Here is a 20,091-nt window from a genome sequence, read left to right as displayed (position 1 = left end):
CCCTACTACTTCCATGCACTGCGCTATGGAAGGACGTGGAACAGAATGAAGAACTTGACAAGTGCTTAGAAGTTTTGACTTTCTGACCTCTGTCAGAAAAATCCTCATTTCTAAGGAATCTATTATTGTTCCCAAGAAGGGAACTCTTGTCGACGGAGACAGAGAACTTTTTTCTATGTTCACCTTCCATCCGTGTGATCTGAGAAAGGCCAGAACGATGTCTGTATGAGCCTTTGCTTTTGACAGGGACGACGCTTGTATTAGAATGTCGTCCAAGTAAGGTACTACTGCAATGCCCCTCGGTCTTAGAACCGCTAGAAGGGACCCTAGTACCTTTGTGAAAATCCTTGGAGCAGTGGCTAACCTGAATGGGAGGGCCACAAATTGGTAATACTTGTCCAGAAAGGCGAACCTTAGGAACTGATGATGTTCTTTGTGGATAGGAATATGTAGGTATGCATCCTTTAGATCCACGGTAGTCATAAATTGACTTTCCTGGATAGTGGGTAGAATCGTTCGAATGGTTTCCATCTTGAACGATGGTACCCTGAGAAATTTGTTTAGGATCTTCAAATCCAAAATTGGTCTGAAAGTTCCCTCTTTTTTGGGAACTACGAACATATTGGAATAAAATCCCATTCCTTGTTCCTTTATTGGAACTGGGTGTATCACTCCCATCTTTAACAGGTCTTCTACACAATGTAAGAACGCCTGTCTCTTTATTTGGTTAGAAGATAATTGAGACCTGTGGAACCTTCCCCTTGGGGGTAGTTCCCTGAATTCCAGGAGATAACCCTGAGAAACTATTTCTAGCGCCCAGGGATCCTGAACATCTCTTGCCCAAGCCTGAGCAAAGAGAGAGAGTCTGCCCCCCACTAGATCCGGTCCCGGATCGGGGGCTACTCCTTCATGCTGTTTTGTTAGCAGCGGCAGGCTTCTTGGCCTGCTTACCCTTGTTCCAGCCTTGCATCGGTTTCCAGGCTGGTTTGGGTTGTGAGGCATTACCCTCTTGCTTAGAGGATGCAGAATTAGAGGCCGGTCCGTTCCTGAAATTGCGAAAGGAACGAAAATTAGACTTATTCTTGGCCTTGAAAGGCCTATCTTGTGGAAGGGCGTGGCCCTTTCCCCCAGTGATGTCTGAAATAATCTCTTTCAATTCTGGTCCAAATAGAGTTTTACCTTTGAAAGGGATGTTAAGCAATTTTGTCTTGGATGACACATCCGCTGACCAAGACTTTAGCCAAAGCGCTCTGCGCGCCACGATAGCAAACCCTGAATTTTTCGCCGCTAATCTAGCTAATTGCAAAGCGGCATCTAAAATAAAAGAGTTAGCCAACTTAAGTGCGTGAACTCTGTCCATAACCTCCTCATATGGAGTCTCTCTACTAAGCGAGTTTTCTAGTTCCTCGAACCAGAACCACGCTGCTGTAGTGACAGGAACAATGCACGAAATGGGTTGTAGAACGTAACCTTGCTGTACAAAAATATTTTTAAGCAAACCCTCCAATTTTTTATCCATAGGATCTTTGAAAGCACAACTATCCTCGATAGGAATAGTAGTGCGTTTGTTTAGAGTAGAAACTGCCCCCTCGACCTTAGGGACTGTCTGCCATAAGTCCTTTCTGGGGTCGACCATAGGAAATAATTTCTTAAATATAGGGGGGGGAACAAAAGGTATGCCGGGCTTTTCCCACTCCTTATTCACTATGTCCGCCACCCGCTTGGGTATAGGAAAAGCGTCGGGGTGTACCGGAACCTCTAGGAACTTGTCCATCTTGCATAATTTCTCTGGAATGACCAAGTTGTCACAATCATCCAGAGTAGATAACACCTCCTTAAGCAGTGCGCGGAGATGTTCTAATTTAAATTTTAATGTCACAACATCAGGTTCAGCTTGTTGAGAAATTTTTCCTGAATCTGAAATTTCCCCATCTGACAAAACCTCCCTCATGGCCCCTTCAGATTGGTGTGAGGGTATGACAGAACAATTATCATCAGCGCCCTCCTGCTCTTCAGTGTTTAAAACAGAGCAATCGCGCTTTCTCTGATAAGTAGGCATTTTGGATAAAATATTTGCTATGGAGTTATCCATTACAGCCGTTAATTGTTGCATGGTAATAAGCATTGGCGCGCTAGATGTACTAGGGGCCTCCTGTGTGGGCAAAACTGGTGTAGACACAGTAGGAGATGATGTAGTATCATGTTTACTCCCCTCATCTGAGGAATCATCTTGGGCAATTTCATTATCTGTGGCAGTACTGTCCTTACTTTGTTTGGACGCTATGGCACAATTATCACACAAATTTAAATGGGGAGACACATTGGCTTTCATGCATATAAAGCATAGCTTATCCGAAGGCACAGACATGTTAAACAGGCTTAAACTTGTCAATAAAGCACAAAAAAACGTTTTAAAACAAAACCGTTACTGTCTCTTTAAATTTTAAACAGAAAACACTTTATTACTGAATATGTGAAAAAGTATGAAGGAATTGTTAAAAAATTACCAAAATTTCACCACAGTGTCTTAAAGCGTTAAGAGTATTGCACACCAAATTTCAGAGCTTTAAACCTTAAAATAACGGAACCGGAGCCGTTTACAAATTTAACCCCTATACAGTCCCAGCTATAGCCTTTGCTGAGACCTAACCAAGCCCAGAGGGGAATACGATACCAATTGACGCCTTCTAGAAACTTTTCCAGCAACTTTCAGATCCTCACACATGCATCTGCATGCCCTGCTCTCAAAAAACAACTGCGCAGTAATGGCGCGAAAATGAGGCTCAGCCTACAACTAGGAAGGCCCCCTGACTGGAAAAGGTGTCTAACATAGTGCCTGCCGTTTAATAAACGTTCCCCAAGTTTATAAATGTGAATTGTCAGCATAAACATGAATAAAATGCCCAAATAAAGCAATCGATTTAGCCCATAAAAATGTCTACCAGTTTTATAGCCCATATTAAGCCCTTTATTCTGTTTGTTTGACTAAGAAAATGGCTTACCGGTCCCCATGAGGGGAAATGACAGCCTTCCAGCATTACATGGTCTTGTTAGAAATATGGCTAGTCATACCTTAAGCAGAAAAGTCTGCTAACTGTTTCCCCCAACTGAAGTTACTTCATCTCAACAGTCCTATGTGGAAACAGCAATCGATTTTAGTTACTGTCTGCTAAAATCATCTTCCTCTCACAAACAGAAATCTTCATCCTTTTCTGTTTCAGAGTAAATAGTACATACCAGCACTATTTTAAAATAACAAACACTTGATAGAAGAATAAAAACTACATTTAAACACCAAAAAACTCTTAACCATCTCCGTGGAGATGTTGCCTGTGCAACGGCAAAGAGAATGACTGGGGTGGGCGGAGCCTAGGAGGGACTATATGTCCAGCTTTGCTGGGACTCTTTGCCATTTCCTGTTGGGGAAGAGATATCCCACAAGTAAGGATGACGCCGTGGACCGGACACACCAATGTTGGAGAAATAAAGGTTTTGCCTTCTATGTCTTTCTCATATCATCTTGTTTCTATAGTATTTGTGCATTTTTCTCCTTTTTTTCTAGATACAGAGGGTACGACTGCAGAAACAACTTGTTCTACACACAGACTGGCGAGGTGGTGTATCACATAGCGGCAGTCGCTGTGGTGTATAACAGGGTGCAGCACTCACAAAGACTCTACCTGGGTCATGATGACGACATCTTAAGCTTAGCCATCCATCCGGTCAAAGATTATGTTGCTACTGGTCAGGTAGAGATTTGTATTTGATATTTACATTAACAGCTACTGGTTTACTTCAAAACAGACGAATAATGCATAATTCACAATAATACAGCCAGATATTGATATACATATATATTAATATTATTATAGAACACATTTGCTACAGTGTGACCACAATATTATAAGTAAAACACGATCGAGCAATAGCGATCTCAATATTATGAAATATGAATATTTCAAACTCGAAAACGCGATTGCAATATTGTGAAATCTGAATATTGCGATCACGAATGCACATTCTCAATATAATGTAATTATGAATATTGAGAACACGCAATTGCAATCTTAAAATAAGTAAAAAATCATGCCTAAGGACACAATAGAAGATTAGTACTTAGTATACTTACAGTTTACTATACAATCTCTAGCTCCTATAGTTTTAATAGGAAGTGTTTTTTTTGTCTTTATTAACAAAGTTGATTGCAGACATGACAAATATATAGGCATTCCATGGGAGTTTACTGGGCGTTCCATGGGTGCAACCTGTATTTTTTGGGGTTAACATTGTTGTGGGTTTCTAATATTTAAAGCACTGTCCTCCATCTTAGCTATCCTTTTTCTGCCATAATAGTCTCACCTGCTTTTCAGTGGCGATATTTCCCAGTGTGACAAATCTAGTGGATGTTTAGTGAAATTGAATTTACATATGCACAATTTGAAGTGTTACTACACAGAAAACTTTTTATTTTTGTGACCAAACAGTTTTTTTTGTGTAAACACGCTTTAAAGACAACCCCCACCTGCCGCCTGCATCACAGCTCAGTGGCGATGTCGGCAGACTTTTGCCAAAGATATGATCCAAATTATATTCTATGGGAGGCACATTGCCACTCGTCAGCACAAGGAGGTTCAGACCACTTTTTTATTTTAATATATCAGTCTGTCAATGTTTTGAATATCGGGCCAAAGAGAGATATACAAAATAACTCCTCCTAGTTATTAACACCAAATATGCAAAACTTAAAGGGTTAAGTGTATTCTCAATAATGGAGCTAAAACCATATACAGTATATATAAATATATATATATATATATATATATATATAGATATATATATATGACTTAATAATTATAACAAAGTTTATGTAGCTTATATATATGCTTTATGCCGCAGTAAATACTTCATAGTACATAAGCTAATACAGTATCCCTTGTTTAACCCCTTAATGACAACTGACGTACCAGGTACGTCATGCATTAACAAGCAGTTAATGACAATGGACGTACCTGGTACGTCAGTTGTCTAACAGAGTGCTGGAAGCGATCACAAATGCTTCCAGCAGCTCTGAGGGTATTGCAGTGATGCCTCGATATGGAGGCATCCTGCAATACCACTTTACAAGCCCCCGATGCAGAGAGAGCCACTCTGTGGCCCTCTCTGCACCGGTAGCGATAGTGCCGGGTGTGAGGGTGCGTGTGCACGTGCACGATGCGCGCGCGTGCACGATGCGCGTGTGTGCACGTGAGCATGCATGTGCGCGTGCGCGCACGTGCACGTGCACCCATTAGCCACACTGACACCAATGAATGATGCAGAAAGGGGGAAAAAAAAGGGATTTTTTAAAAAAAACATAATTTATGCTTACCTGATAAATTCCTTTCTTCTGTAGTGTGATCAGTCCACGGGTCATCATTACTTCTGGGATATTACTCCTCCCCAACAGGAAGTGCAAGAGGATTCACCCAGCAGAGCTGCATATAGCTCCTCCCCTCTACGTCACTCCCAGTCATTCGACCAAGGACCAACGAGAAAGGAAAAGCCAAGGGTGAAGTGGTGACTGGAGTATAAATTAAAAAATATTTACCTGCCTTAAAAACAGGGCGGGCCGTGGACTGATCACACTACAGAAGAAAGGAATTTATCAGGTAAGCATAAATTATGTTTTCTTCTGTTAAGTGTGATCAGTCCACGGGTCATCATTACTTCTGGGATACCAATACCAAAGCAAAAGTACACGGATGACGGGAGGGATAGGCAGGCTCTTTATACAGAAGGAACCACTGCCTGAAGAACCTTTCTCCCAAAAATAGCCTCCGATGAAGCAAAAGTGTCAAATTTGTAAAATTTGGAAAAAGTATGAAGCGAAGACCAAGTTGCAGCCTTGCAAATCTGTTCAACAGAGGCCTCATTCTTGAAGGCCCAAGTGGAAGCCACAGCTCTAGTAGAATGAGCTGTAATTCTTTCAGGAGGCTGCTGTCCAGCAGTCTCATAAGCTAAACGAATTATGCTACGAAGCCAAAAAGAAAGAGAGGTAGCGGAAGCTTTTTGACCTCTCCTCTGCCCAGAGTAAATGACAAACAGAGAAGACGTTTGTCGAAATTCCTTAGTTGCCTGTAAGTAAAATTTTAGAGCACGGACTACATCCAGGTTGTGCAGTAGACGTTCCTTCTTTGAAGAAGGATTTGGGCATAAAGAAGGAACAACAATCTCTTGATTGATATTCCTGTTAGTAACTACCTTAGGTAAGAACCCAGGTTTAGTACGCAGGACTACCTTATCCGAATGAAAAATCAAATAAGGAGAATCACAATGTAAGGCTGATAATTCAGAGACTCTTCGAGCCGAGGAAATAGCCATTAAAAATAGAACTTTCCAAGATAACAACTTTATATCAATGGAATGAAGGGGTTCAAACGGAACGCCCTGTAAAACATTAAGAACAAGGTTTAAACTCCATGGTGGAGCAACAGTTTTAAACACAGGCTTAATTCTGGCCAAAGCCTGACAAAAAGCCTGGACGTCAGGAACTTCTGACAGACGTTTGTGTAACAGAATGGACAGAGCTGAGATCTGTCCCTTTAATGAACTAGCAGATAAACCCTTTTCTAAACCTTCTTGTAGAAAAGACAATATCCTAGGAATCCTAACCTTACTCCAAGAGTAACCTTTGGATTCACACCAATATAGGTATTTACGCCATATCTTATGGTAAATCTTTCTGGTAACAGGTTTCCTAGCCTGTATTAAGGTATCAATAACTGACTCAGAAAATCCACGTCTTGATAAAATCAAGCGTTCAATTTCCAAGCAGTCAGCTTCAGAGAAGTTAGATTTTGATGTTTGAAGGGACCCTGTATCAGAAGGTCCTGTTTCAGAGGTAGAGACCAAGGTGGACAGGATGACATGTCCACCAGGTCTGCATACCAAGTCCTGCGTGGCCACGCAGGTGCTATTAGAATCACTGATGCTCTCTCTTGTTTGATTCTGGCAATCAATCGAGGAAGCAACGGGAAGGGTGGAAACACGTAAGCCATCCTGAAGTCCCAAGGTGCTGTCAGAGCATCTATCAGGACTGCTCCTGGATCCCTGGATCTGGACCCGTAACGAGGAAGCTTGGCGTTCTGTCGAGACGCCATGAGATCTATCTCTGGTTTGCCCCAACGTCGAAGTATTTGGGCAAAGACCTCCGGATGAAGTTCCCACTCCCCCGGATGAAAAGTCTGACGACTTAAGAAATCCGCCTCCCAGTTCTCCACTCCCGGGATGTGGATTGCTGACAGGTGGCAAGAGTGAGACTCTGCCCAGCGAATTATCTTTGATACTTCCATCATAGCTAGGGAGCTTCTTGTCCCTCCCTGATGGTTGATGTAAGCTACAGTCATGATGTTGTCCGACTGAAACCTGATGAACCCCCGAGTTGTCAACTGGGGCCAAGCCAGGAGGGCATTGAGAACTGCTCTCAATTCCAGAATGTTTATTGGCAGGAGACTCTCCTCCTGACTCCATTGTCCCTGAGCCTTCAGAGAATTCCAGACGGCACCCCAACCTAGAAGGCTGGCGTCTGTTGTTACAATTGTCCAGTCTGGTCTGCTGAATGGCATCCCCCTGGACAGATGTGGCCGAGAAAGCCACCATAGAAGAGAATTTCTGGTCTCTTGATCCAGATTCAGAGAAGGGGATAAGTCTGAGTAATCCCCATTCCACTGACTTAGCATGCACAGTTGCAGTGGTCTGAGGTGTAAGCGTGCAAAGGGTACTATGTCCATTGCCGCTACCATTAAGCCGATTACCTCCATGCATTGAGCCACTGACGGGTGTTGAATGGAATGAAGGGTGCGGCAAGCACTTTGAAGTCTTGTTAGCCTGTCCTCTGCCAGGTAAATCTTCATTTCTACAGAATCTATAAGAGTCCCCAGGAAGGGAACTCTTGTGAGTGGAACGAGTGAACTTTTCTTTTCGTTCACCTTCCATCCATGTGACCTTAGAAATGCCAGCACTAACTCTGTATGAGACTTGGCAGTTTGAAAGCTTGAAGCTTGTATCAGAATGTCGTCTAGGTATGGAGCTGCCGAGATTCCCCGCGGTCTTAGTACCGCCAGAAGAGCACCCAGAACCTTTGTGAAGATTCTTGGAGCTGTAGCCAATCCGAATGGAAGAGCCACAAACTGGTAATGCCTGTCTAGGAAGGCAAACCTTAGATACCGATAATGATCTTTGTGAATCGGTATGTGAAGGTAAGCATCTTTTAAATCTACAGTGGTCATGTACTGACCCTCTTGGATCATAGGTAAAATTGTCCGAATAGTCTCCATCTTGAACGATGGAACTCTTAGGAATTTGTTTAGGATCTTTAAGTCCAGGATTGGTCTGAAAGTTCCCTCTTTTTTGGGAACCACAAACAGATTTGAGTAAAACCCCTGTCCCTGTTCCGATCGTGGAACTGGATGGATTACTCCCATTAACAAGAGCTCTTGTACGCAGCGTAGAAACGCCTCTTTCTTTGTCTGGATTGTTGACAATCTTGACAGATGAAATCTCTCTCTTGGAGGAGAGTATTTGAAGTCCAGAAGGTATCCCTGAGATATTATCTCTAGCGCCCAGGGATCCTGAACATCTCTTGCCCAAGCCTGGGCGAAGAGAGAAAGTCTGCCCCCCACTAGATCCGATCCCGGATCGGGGGCCCTCAATTCATGCTGTTTTAGGGGCAGCAGCAGGTTTCCTAGTCTGCTTGCCCTTGTTCCAGGACTGGTTAGGTTTCCAGCCTTGTCTGTAGCGAGCAACAGCTCCTTCCTGTTTTGGTGCAGAGGAAGTTGATGCTGCTCCTGCTTTGAAATGACGAAAGGAACGAAAATTAGACTGTCTAGTCTTGGCTTTGTCTTTGTCCTGAGGCAGGGCATGGCCTTTACCTCCTGTAATGTCAGCGATAATCTCTTTCAACCCGGGCCCGAATAAGGTCTGCCCTTTGAAAGGTATATTAAGCAATTTAGACTTAGAAGTAACATCAGCTGACCAGGATTTTAGCCACATCGCCCTGCGTGCCTGAATGGCGAATCCTGAATTCTTCGCCGTAAGTTTAGTAAGATGTACTACGGCCTCCAAAATGAATGAATTAGCTAGTTTAAGGACTCTAAGCCTGTCCGTAATGTCGTCCAGAGTAGCTGAACCAATGTTCTTTTCCAGAGACTCAATCCAGAATGCCGCTGCAGCCGTGATCGGCGCAATGCATGCAAGGGGTTGCAATATAAAACCCTGTTGAACAAACATTTTCTTAAGGTAACCCTCTAACTTTTTATCCATTGGATCTGAAAAAGCACAGCTATCCTCCACCGGGATAGTGGTACGCTTAGCTAAGGTAGAAACTGCTCCCTCCACCTTAGGGACCGTTTGCCATAAGTCCCTTGAGGTGGCGTCTATTGGAAACATTTTTCTAAATATCGGAGGGGGTGAGAACGGCACACCGGGTCTATCCCACTCCTTAGTAACAATTTCAGTAAGTCTCTTAGGTATAGGAAAAACCTCAGTACTCGTCGGTACCGCAAAATATTTATCCAACCTACACATTTTCTCTGGTATTGCAACTGTGTTACAATCATTCAGAGCCGCTAACACCTCCCCTAGTAATACACGGAGGTTTTCCAGTTTAAATTTAAAATTTGAAATATCTGAATCCAGTCTGTTTGGATCAGAACCGTCACCCACAGAATGAAGCTCTCCGTCCTCATGTTCTGCCACCTGTGACGCAGTGTCTGACATGGCCCTAATATTATCAGCGCACTCTGTTCTCACCCCAGAGTGATCACGCTTACCTCTTAGTTCTGGTAATTTAGCCAAAACCTCAGTCATAACAGTAGCCATATCCTGTAATGTGATTTGTAATGGCCGCCCAGATGTACTCGGCGCTACAATATCACGCACCTCCCTCTGAGCGGGAGATGTAGGTACTGACACGTGAGGCGAGTTAGTCGGCATAACTCTCCCCTCGTTGTTTGGTGAAATTTGTTCAATTTGTACAGATTGACTTTTATTTAAAGTAGCATCAATACAGTTAGTACATAAATTTCTATTGGGCTCCACTTTGGCATTGCAACAAATGACACAGGTATCATCCTCTGAATCAGACATGTTTAACACACTAGCAAATAAACTTGCAACTTGGAAATACAATTCAATTAGAATAATATTAAAACGTACTGTGCCTTTAAGAAGCACAGAAGATCTATGACAGTTGAAAATTAATAAATTGATACAGTTATAGCCTCAATCCTTGTAAACAACACAACTTTAGCAAAGATAACAAATTCTGAAAGCAGGAAACAAATTACAGAATAAACGTTTTTTATCTCAGTCAAACTATAATTCTCACAGCTCTGCTGAGAGAAATTACCTCCCTCAAAATAAGTTTTGAAGACCCCTGAGCTCTGTAGAGATGAACCGGATCATGCAGGGAATACAATGAGTTGCTGACTGAAATATTTGATGCGTAGTAAAAGCGCCAAAAAAACGGCCCCTCCCCCTCACACACAGCAGTGAGGGAGAACAGAAACTGTCAGAAAACAGATTAAGCAACTGCCAAGTGGAAAAATAGTGCCCAAACATTTATTCACTCAGTACCTCAGCAAATGAAAACGATTTTACATTCCAGCAAAAACGTTAAACATAATCTCTAGTTATTAAACAGCTTTATGTATTTCTTACAGTGTAATTCTAGTGAAGTACCATTCCCCAGAATACTGAAGCGTAAAGTATACATACATGACATTATATCGGTATGGCAGGATTTTCTCATCAATTCCATTGTCAGAAAATAAAAACTGCTACATACCTCTATGCAGATTCATCTGCCCGCTGTCCCCTGATCTGAAGTTTACCTCACTCCTCAGATGGCCGAGAACAGCAATATGATCTTAACTACTCCGGCTAAAATCATAGCAAAACTCTGGTAGATTCTTCTTCAAACTCTGCCAGAGAGGTAATAACACACTCCGGTGCTATTTAATAACAAACTTTTGATTGAAGATATAAAACTAAGTATAATCACCATAGTCCTCTCACACATCCTATCTAGTCGTTGGGTGCAAGAGAATGACTGGGAGTGACGTAGAGGGGAGGAGCTATATGCAGCTCTGCTGGGTGAATCCTCTTGCACTTCCGGTTGGGGAGGAGTAATATCCCAGAAGTAATGATGACCCGTGGACTGATCACACTTAACAGAAGAAATATATATATAAAAGGATCTGGGAGGGGGTGGGGGTGGGGGTATTGTGGGGGGCTGCTACACTACAGAAATAGTTTTTTAAGTAAAAATAAAATAAAAATACTTTTTGGGGGGTTTTTGGGGCCAAACTGGGTACTGGCAGACAGCTGCCAGTACCCAAGATGGTGGTAATTAGGTAGGGGAGAGGGTTAGAGAGCTGGAGGGGGGATCAGGGAGGTTGGGGCTAAGGCAGGGGTCCATCACAGCTAAAATACTTTATTATTTTTATTTAAAAAAAAAAAACCTCTTTTATTTAGTACTGGCAGACTTTCTGCCAGTACTTAAGATGGCGGGAACAATTGTGGGGTGGGGGAGGGAAGAAAGCTGTTTGGGAGGGATCAGGGGGTGGGATGTGTCAGGTGGGAGGCTGATCTCTAAAATTAACCCTGCAAGCTCCCTACAAGCTACCTAATTTAACCCCTTCACTGCTGGGCATAATTAACGTGTGGTGCGCAGCAGCATTTAGCGGCCTTCTAATTACCAAAAAGCAACGCCAAAGCCATATAAGTCTGTTATTTCTGAACAAAGGGGATCCCAGAGAAGCTTTTACAACAATTTCTGCCATAATTGCACAAGCTGTTTGTAAATAATTTCAGTGAGAAACCTAAAATTGTGAAAAATGTTAAGTTTTTTTTTTTATTTGCTCGCATTTGGCGGTGAAATGGTGGCATAAAATATACCAAAATGGGCCTAGATCAATACTTGGGGTTGTCTACTACACTACACTAAAGCTAAAATTAACCCTACAAGCTCCCTACAAGCTCCCTAATTAACCCCTTCACTCCTGGGCATAAAACACGTGTGGTGCGCAGCGGCATTTAGCGGCCTTCTAATTACCAAAAAGCAACCCAAAAGCCATATAAGTCTGCTATTTCTGAAAAAAGGGGATCCCAGAGAAGCATTTACAACCATTTGTGCCATAATTGCAGAAGCTGTTTGTAAATAATTTCAGTGGGAAACCTAAAGTTTGTGACAAATTTTGTGAAAAAGTGAACTTTTTTTTTTTTTTATCGCATTTGGCGGTGAAATGGTGGCATGAAATATACCAAAATGGGCCTAGATCAATACTTTGGGTTGTCTTCTAAAAAAATTTTGAAAAAAAGTGGTTTGGAAATAGCGAAGTGCTACTTGTATTTATTGCCCCATAAATTGCAAAAAAAGCAAAGAACATGTAAACATTGGGTATTTCTAAACTCAGGACAAAATTTAGAAACTATTTAGCACGGGTGTTTTTTGGTGATTGTAGATGTGTAACAGATTTTGGGGGTCAAAGTTAGAAAAAGTGTGTTTTTTTCCATTTTTTCCTCATATTTTTTTTTTTTTTTTTTAGTAAATTATAAGACATGATGAAAATAATGGTATCTTTAGAAAGTCCATTTAATGGCGAGAAAAACGGTATATAATATGTGTGGGTACAGTAAATGAGTAAGAGGAAAATTACAGCTAAACACAAACACAGCAGAAATGTAAAAATAGCCATTGTCATTAAGGGTAAGAAAATTGAAAAATGGTCCGGTCATTAAGGTGTTAAAAGGCCAATTTCATTAGATTTATATATACCATCTCTTTATAAATACAACACAATATATACACACATATACACACATGCACACACACAAAAATAATTGTAGGGGTTGTCTCGCTTGTTTATACTGTTTAAAGAATTTGTGGACAACTCTTGGCCTTCTGAGTAGACTTGTGCGCAGCGGAAAAATTTGTTAGTTTCGTTTCGGAACGATTCAGATTTTTTTAAAATTTTGTTTTTGGATCGATTAGAATTCACATACATTTTGAATGTATTAGTTCGTATTTATTCTTTTTCGAATAAATTCGGATGTATTTGGAATTTTGGATGTATTCGGTTCGAATTCGATTTGTAAATTCAGAGCTAGCAGAGGTTTATAACCTAATATACAGTACATAATACTAGTGTAATGCACAGCACATCCCACCTAAGTACCAACCTCACAGGTACCAGCTACATAATGTGCCCTGCACAGAGCTAGCAGAGTAATATAACCAAATACAGGTGGCCATCGTTTTACAACGGTTCAATTTACACCGTTTCAGAATAACAACCTTTTTTTCCAGTCATGTGACTGCTATTGAAAAGCATTGAGAAGCAGTGCATTGATTAAAATAGCCAGTAGGTGGAGCTGTCCGCTTGTGTTGCAGCAAAGCCAAGCAAGCTGAAATTAATCAGTTTAACCAGACCTGAGCTATCGAGCAGATTTCAAAGGAACAAGATCTTCCTGTCTATAAATCAGTCCAGATTGGAATGCACAGAAAGAACTGTTTGCAGAAAAATGCAAGTGAAGTCTGTGTTGTGTGATTATTTTATTAGGTTTATAATGCTGTTTAGCAAATGTTTTTGTTCATTTAACTTAGTTTAATTATATATTCTGTGTTGTGTGATTATTTTATTAGGTTTATAATGCTGTTTAGCATTTAAAGTCTTCATTTCAAAGCTTTAAAAATAATGTATTAGGTGTTACTTATGACAATTTTGAGAGGGGCCTGGAAACCTATCTCCCTCACTTCCCATTGACTTACATTATAAACTGGGTTTCAATTTACAACGGTTTCGATTTACAACCATTCCTTCTGGAACCTAACCCCGGCGTAAACTGAGGGCTACCTGTATACTGTATAATACTAGTGTAATTGTGATTAGTCCATGGCCATTCGAATATAACGAATAAATCCGAACTAATTCTGATTTATTAATTACAAATGCATTCGGATTAGTTTAGTTTCGTTGCTAGGGTAATTCAGAAATTTGAATCGGTCCGAAGCTCCGAATTTGACAAATTCGTCCGAATTTCGATTTGGAACGAAACGAAACACACATGTCTACTTCTGAGACTTCTCTTGCGGCACCCACCATGCTCTCGGCAAAATCATATATACAGTACTTATATATTATCATTGATGAATTGGCTTGTAAAATGCAAAATATGATGTATCACTCAATTGTATTATGAAGTAGGCAATAACTTAAAGAGATACTAAACAAATTTATTCTTGTGAAAGTGCAACACACTGAAATATGGATTTTCACAGATCTCAGTGTGTTGCACTTTCACAGGAATACATGTGGCTACGAAAAGAACTGAATGTGGTTTTGTGGCCACCTTCTTCCTGATTCATTTCGGAACAATGTGCAAAAATGCACGTCTACTAAACACTAATACATTTCATGCGCCTACCTCTAATGGGTGCCGCCAATTTAGAAACACATCAGAACTGAAATTTAGTGAAAGTTAGATTTCAACATGGCATGACCCATGATTAGTGGGAGGTGGGGAATAACCTCAATTCTGTGCTTATAAAATGTGTTTAATGTCCTGTACCATATTTCTGCTAGACAGTGATTTCAAATGAAGTTTAATTCTACTAATTAGAAACACTTTACTATAAGAACATCTAAACAGAGATTTAATTTTGATTTAGATTGGAAGAGATGCAGCTATTCATGTGTGGGACACACAAACTCTCAAATGCTTATCATTGCTAAAAGGACAGCATCAAAGAGGAGTTAGTGCACTGGATTTTTCAGGTAAGTCCGTTTATTCATTTTATTGGTATGTCTGCCAGAATAATTTATGTTTGAGTTAGTGGGCATTTTTACATTATATCTATACATTATGTTTAAATGTGGTGCATGTATTTAAAGGGACACTAACATTTTGAGATGGTAATATAAAATTATAAACTGCATATATAAATTAAATTCTGCGATATACTTTCATTATTTATTTTGTCTTCTTTTCCTGCAATTCCATTCTGATATTGTAAACTTTTTAGTTCCTGTTAGAAATGGAAATGAAGAACACTGTTATATTCTACACAGCCATTGGTTGCACACTCACAGTTGCCTATAAATAACTGTGCATGATTGGTCACAGCAGAGAAAGTAACCTAAGTTACAACATGGCAGCTCCCATTGATTTATAGACACAAAACCTTTAAGCTTATTTTGTCACTATTTAAATAGCTAATGAAACTTTAAAAAAAAACATCTACATGTTATTCTCAGACTAATCGATCTAGTAAAATATATCATTACCTCAAAACCAAACACATATGCTTTGCCCGCTCAGATAGTCAGTGATGACTTGTGTGGTATAAATAACGTACATGACACATGCTAGCAATGGCTATCTGAGCAGGAGCAGTGTTTGAATGAGGCGCAGGGGCATTCAAGTATATGGCAAAAATACTTCTATTCAAAAATGTAAATGCACTCATGCCCTAAGGGTTTGATTATTACCCCCATTTAATGTAAATATTGCAGGCTGGTCAACCAGTTTGTTACACAGTCAAACATCATACACAACACAGCTAAGTAGCAAGAATAGTTTCCTGTTTTTGTGTTGCTTTGTACACAGTACATGTTCATATAATAAAATGATATAAGGTAAAGTTTGTAGACGAGTAAAACTTGTATATGACCAAGTGTAAGCAGGTTATTTAATGTGAATCTGTTTTCCCATGTGCATTTTTTGGAAAAATATGATTCTACTAACTTTGCACTTGTAAAAAGTAGTTACTTGTGCAATGCCACCTTCCTGTTCTGACACAACCAGTCATGAACATAAACAGGATATATGGACATAAACAGCATATATGAAAAATAAACAGCATATATGAAAAATAAACAGCATATATGAAAAATAAACAGCATTTCTGAAGATTTATATCCTTTTGGGCGTATAGTCTCCAGTTATGGATTCCATAGCTCCAAAAGTATATAAATAAACTAGAAACTGCCCAAAGGAGGGCTACTAAAATGGTACATGGTCTAAAATATTAAACATACAAAGAAATACTCCTTGATCTAACTATGTAACGTTTAGAGGAGAGAAGGGAAAGAGGTGACATGATAGAATCCTTCAAATATATTAAGGGACTTAATCAAGTGGAAATGTGAGGAAGCAGAAAGGGTGGTGGATTATCTAATAGAAGTGGCAAACAGGGACTGTAAAATAATTCACACATAAGGCTATCCTAAGATAGTAACATGGGTAGACTTGATTGGTCTTTTGGTTCTTATCTACTGTCAAATTCTGTGTTTCAATGTTTCTAAGATAAACAGCATATATGAACATAAGTCACACACATGAACATAAGCAGCATATGGGGCATATTTATCAAGCTCCGTAAGATCGCTGCTCCATAACCTGTCCGCCTGCTCTGAGGCGGCGGACAAAAATCAACCGGATCTAATACGATCGGGTTGATTGACACCCCCTGCTAGTGGCTGCAGGGGACGGCATTGCACAAAAACTGCTGGTGAAATGATAAATGCTGTCTGCATTTATCGATGTGTAGCGATGTGCAGTGGACATGATAAACTACTTCGTATCATGTCCGCTCGCACATTGATACATATGCCCCTATATGTACATACATCATTTTCTAGTTTTTATACAGTTTGTAGACTTTTTATTTTTTAGCCTTTCTGCAGCACTTTTATTATACTTTGAATCTCATCTTACTAGAATAATCAAACTGTATTTCAATAAGCCATTAATAATCTTGTGCTTACAATCTTACATACATTATTACTGACAGATATCTAGCAAACATTGCTCACAGGTGTACCAACTCTCTATGCTTTTCATATCTGTCTTTTTGTAACATTGTTAGTTGCTAAAGGCAAATTAGCTTACAGAGCTCAGATTCAATGTAGTGATCACCTTTAGGACTAAGACAGAGGTTTTGATCAAGAAAGAGCAGTCATATTCCTAGTCATGGTCATGTGTAGGCAGAAGACCAGGAGGTTGTGAGTCACATAACTATTCCAGTAGGACAAAAAAAAAGAATATGAGGATAAGGAATACACAAAACTACATTATTACTATTATATATTGTCAAACAGATCTGCATTAAAGGGCCATTAAATGCAGTAGAATTGTATAATCAAGTGCATAATAAAAAGACAATGCAATAGCACTTCATTTTAATTTTGATTGAGCAGTAAAAAAAAAATTCTGACAAATTTAAAAATTTACTTCAGTTTGCTGGGACCCTGTATCATGTGACAGTCATTAGCCAATCACAGACTCATATATGTATACACTGTGCGCTTCTCCCTCTGAAATGGTGCATGTAAAAAGACTGTGCACAATGTCATAATGGAAGTAAATTGTAAAGTCTCCTAAAACTGTTCTATCTGAATTATGAAAGTTAATTTTTTACTTTAGTGTCCCTTTAAGTTAGAGACTACTCTGTATTCTTTGGTTAGTAGAAAAAGACATTCAGATAACTGACCACACAGTTCCCTGGTTGTTAACTGGACACCTCTGTGTGCTCTTGAAAAGGTTGTAAAAACCAGCTAAGACATGAGTCATAAAAAGCACTTGACATTGCAAGCTTGTTAATTGTGACCAAAAACTTCCTCTTATTACAGGAGTACCACAGCTTTATATAGTACTCAATTACTAAAGGAAAGACTGACCACATTGACTGTTGTGATTGAATTATGTCAATGCACTAAGGCAATATTAAATTCCTATCCAGGTCTAATTGCTACATAAATAAAATAAGGACTACTCCAATTAAATTGTTTCCATCCACATTACAATGATTTTAGTTACTGTGCATGTAAACCTATCAAGATGGACTCTATGGTCTTTAAAGTCTAAGATTCATGGGCATGAAACATCTTTTTTCTGACTGAGAATTCAAATTGCATTGCTTTTTTATTTGAGTATCCTCTATTAATCTTGCCCTAGTGAAAGGGACAATCTAGTCAGAATTAAACATGATTCTAGTAGGGCATGTAATTTGAAACAACTTTCAACTTTTATCATCAAATTTGCTTTGTTCTCTTAGTATTCATAGTTCAAATTCCAACCTAGGTAGGCTCATATGCAAATGTTTAAGCCCTTGAAGGCCGCCTCTTATCTGAATGCATTTTGACAGGTTTTCACAGCTAAAGGATGTTAGTTTACGTGTGCCATATAGATAACATTGTGCTCATGCCCTTGGAGTTACATAGGAGTCAGCACTGATTGGCTAAAATGCATGTCTGTCAAAATAACTGAAATAAGGGGGCAGTCTGCAGAGGCTTAGATACAAAGTAATCACAGAGGTAAAAAGTATATTAATACAACAGTGTTGGTTATGAAAAACTGGGGAATGGGTAGAAAAGGCATTATCTATCTTTTTAAACAAAACTGTCCCTTTAAAGATTGATTGTTGATGTATTGAGCCAAGCTGTGCAGAATGTATTTGCCACTGTAGCTGGAAAATTATAATAATTTGAAAGGTTAATAGTGTTTCTGTGTAATTATGTTTGTGTGTGTGTGTGCAGTATTTAAACTTATTTTGATTCCTTGGGACTCCCTAATACCACATTTATTGTGTGTGTTTTCTGCACGTTCTTGACTTTTACCCCTGCTTTCATCTATAAATACTAGACTTTGGGGTAGATTTATCATAGTGTGAGCGGACATATCTGCCGCGCATCGATAGTTCTTTTGAACTGCTGGTACAATGCCGCCCCTGCAGATTTGCGGCCAATCGTCCGCTAGCAGGGGGTGTCAATGAACCCGATCGTATTCGATCGGGTTGATTTCTGTCCGTGGCCTCAGAGCAGGCGGACAAGTTATGGAGCAGCGGTCTTTAGACTTCATAACCTCTGTTTCCTGCGAGCCTGAAGGCTTGCGCGAAAACAGGGGCATCAAGGTCCATACAGAGCTTGATAAATCGGCCCCTGAGACTCCATATTGAACATATATTATTTAGAAATGATTCATCTTCCTATTGAATCCGTGATGGGTAGACTGCTCTTGATTGCAAAGTTGTGTACAGTGACTTGCACTTCAACAAGCTAGACAGACAAGCAAACGGTTTATATATTTGCTTCTCTGCTTGAGTTGCTGTCTGCCTTTGTTTACTGTTTTTCAAGCTAGCAAGCAAATATGAGGGGGGAGAATAGTTTATATATTAGCAGCAATCAAGACAGGCATTGTAACGTAACATTGCTCTGGAATGCATACTCTACATAAGGCTTGACATTATAGGTATCCGGTTGAGACACTTGTCTGCACAATGATTAGTACATGTCGGCCTATATGTTGATTTGCCATTATATTGGCTTTTATGTAATGCCATATAATATAAACATAAAAATGGTGTGTAAAAAGTTGTCTCAAACTAAGGGTAACCAAATGCTCTATGTCCTTTTTTATTTTATAAAACACATATCAGTGAGACTTCCAATGGTAATAATGAACAATCACTCACATGCGGGAAGGCAGCTGGTGTTCCTCCAGTTGCAGGATACACCAAACGCTCACAACAGAGCTAAGTGGCGAAACATTAATAATAGCAAAAGAGTTTCCAAAGCGAGTGAGCAAAAAAATGGCAACAATTTCAGAGACCGCACTAGTTAAAAAGTAAAAACTTGAACAATTTATTAGTAAAGCGTAAAAAATGTACAAATTTATGGACATACACAGAAGAGTGTGGGATAGTAGCACTCGATCTACGTCACCTGACGCGTTTCACGTCGTGGTGCTTCTCAAAGACATTTTATACATTAATTTGTTCGCTACAAGGAAAGAGAAAAAAAGTGTTGACAGATGTACTGGCTTTTTAAACAGATATTTGTAGCAAAAGTGAATTAAAAAGCACAAATAAACCTAGATTACAATTGGAGCACAATATATAAATAAACCTAGATTACACATGGAGCACAATATATCAATAAACCTAGATTACAAGTGGAGTACAATATATAAATAAACCTAGATTACAAGTGGAGCGCAAAATATAAATAAACCTAGATTACAAGTGTAGCGCAATAAATAAATAAATCCAGA

The 20,091-nt window shown here is 39.7% G+C and overlaps 1 protein-coding gene across 1 annotated transcript in view; it reads left to right on the top strand.

The window, feature by feature from the left end:
* EML6 (EMAP like 6) overlaps nt 1-20,091 on the top strand; it is a 540,560-nt gene that overhangs the window by 164,945 nt on the left and 355,524 nt on the right. Inside the window, exons 14-15 of the mRNA XM_053712691.1 lie at nt 3,563-3,749; nt 14,711-14,816. Coding sequence (XP_053568666.1) covers nt 3,563-3,749; nt 14,711-14,816 — 293 coding nt within the window. The remainder of the gene's footprint in view (nt 1-3,562; nt 3,750-14,710; nt 14,817-20,091) is intronic.

Source organism: Bombina bombina, chromosome 4 (assembly GCF_027579735.1).
Source record: "Bombina bombina isolate aBomBom1 chromosome 4, aBomBom1.pri, whole genome shotgun sequence".
Taxonomy (NCBI): domain Eukaryota; kingdom Metazoa; phylum Chordata; class Amphibia; order Anura; family Bombinatoridae; genus Bombina; species Bombina bombina.
This window is presented reverse-complemented; position numbering and strand designations above follow the sequence as displayed.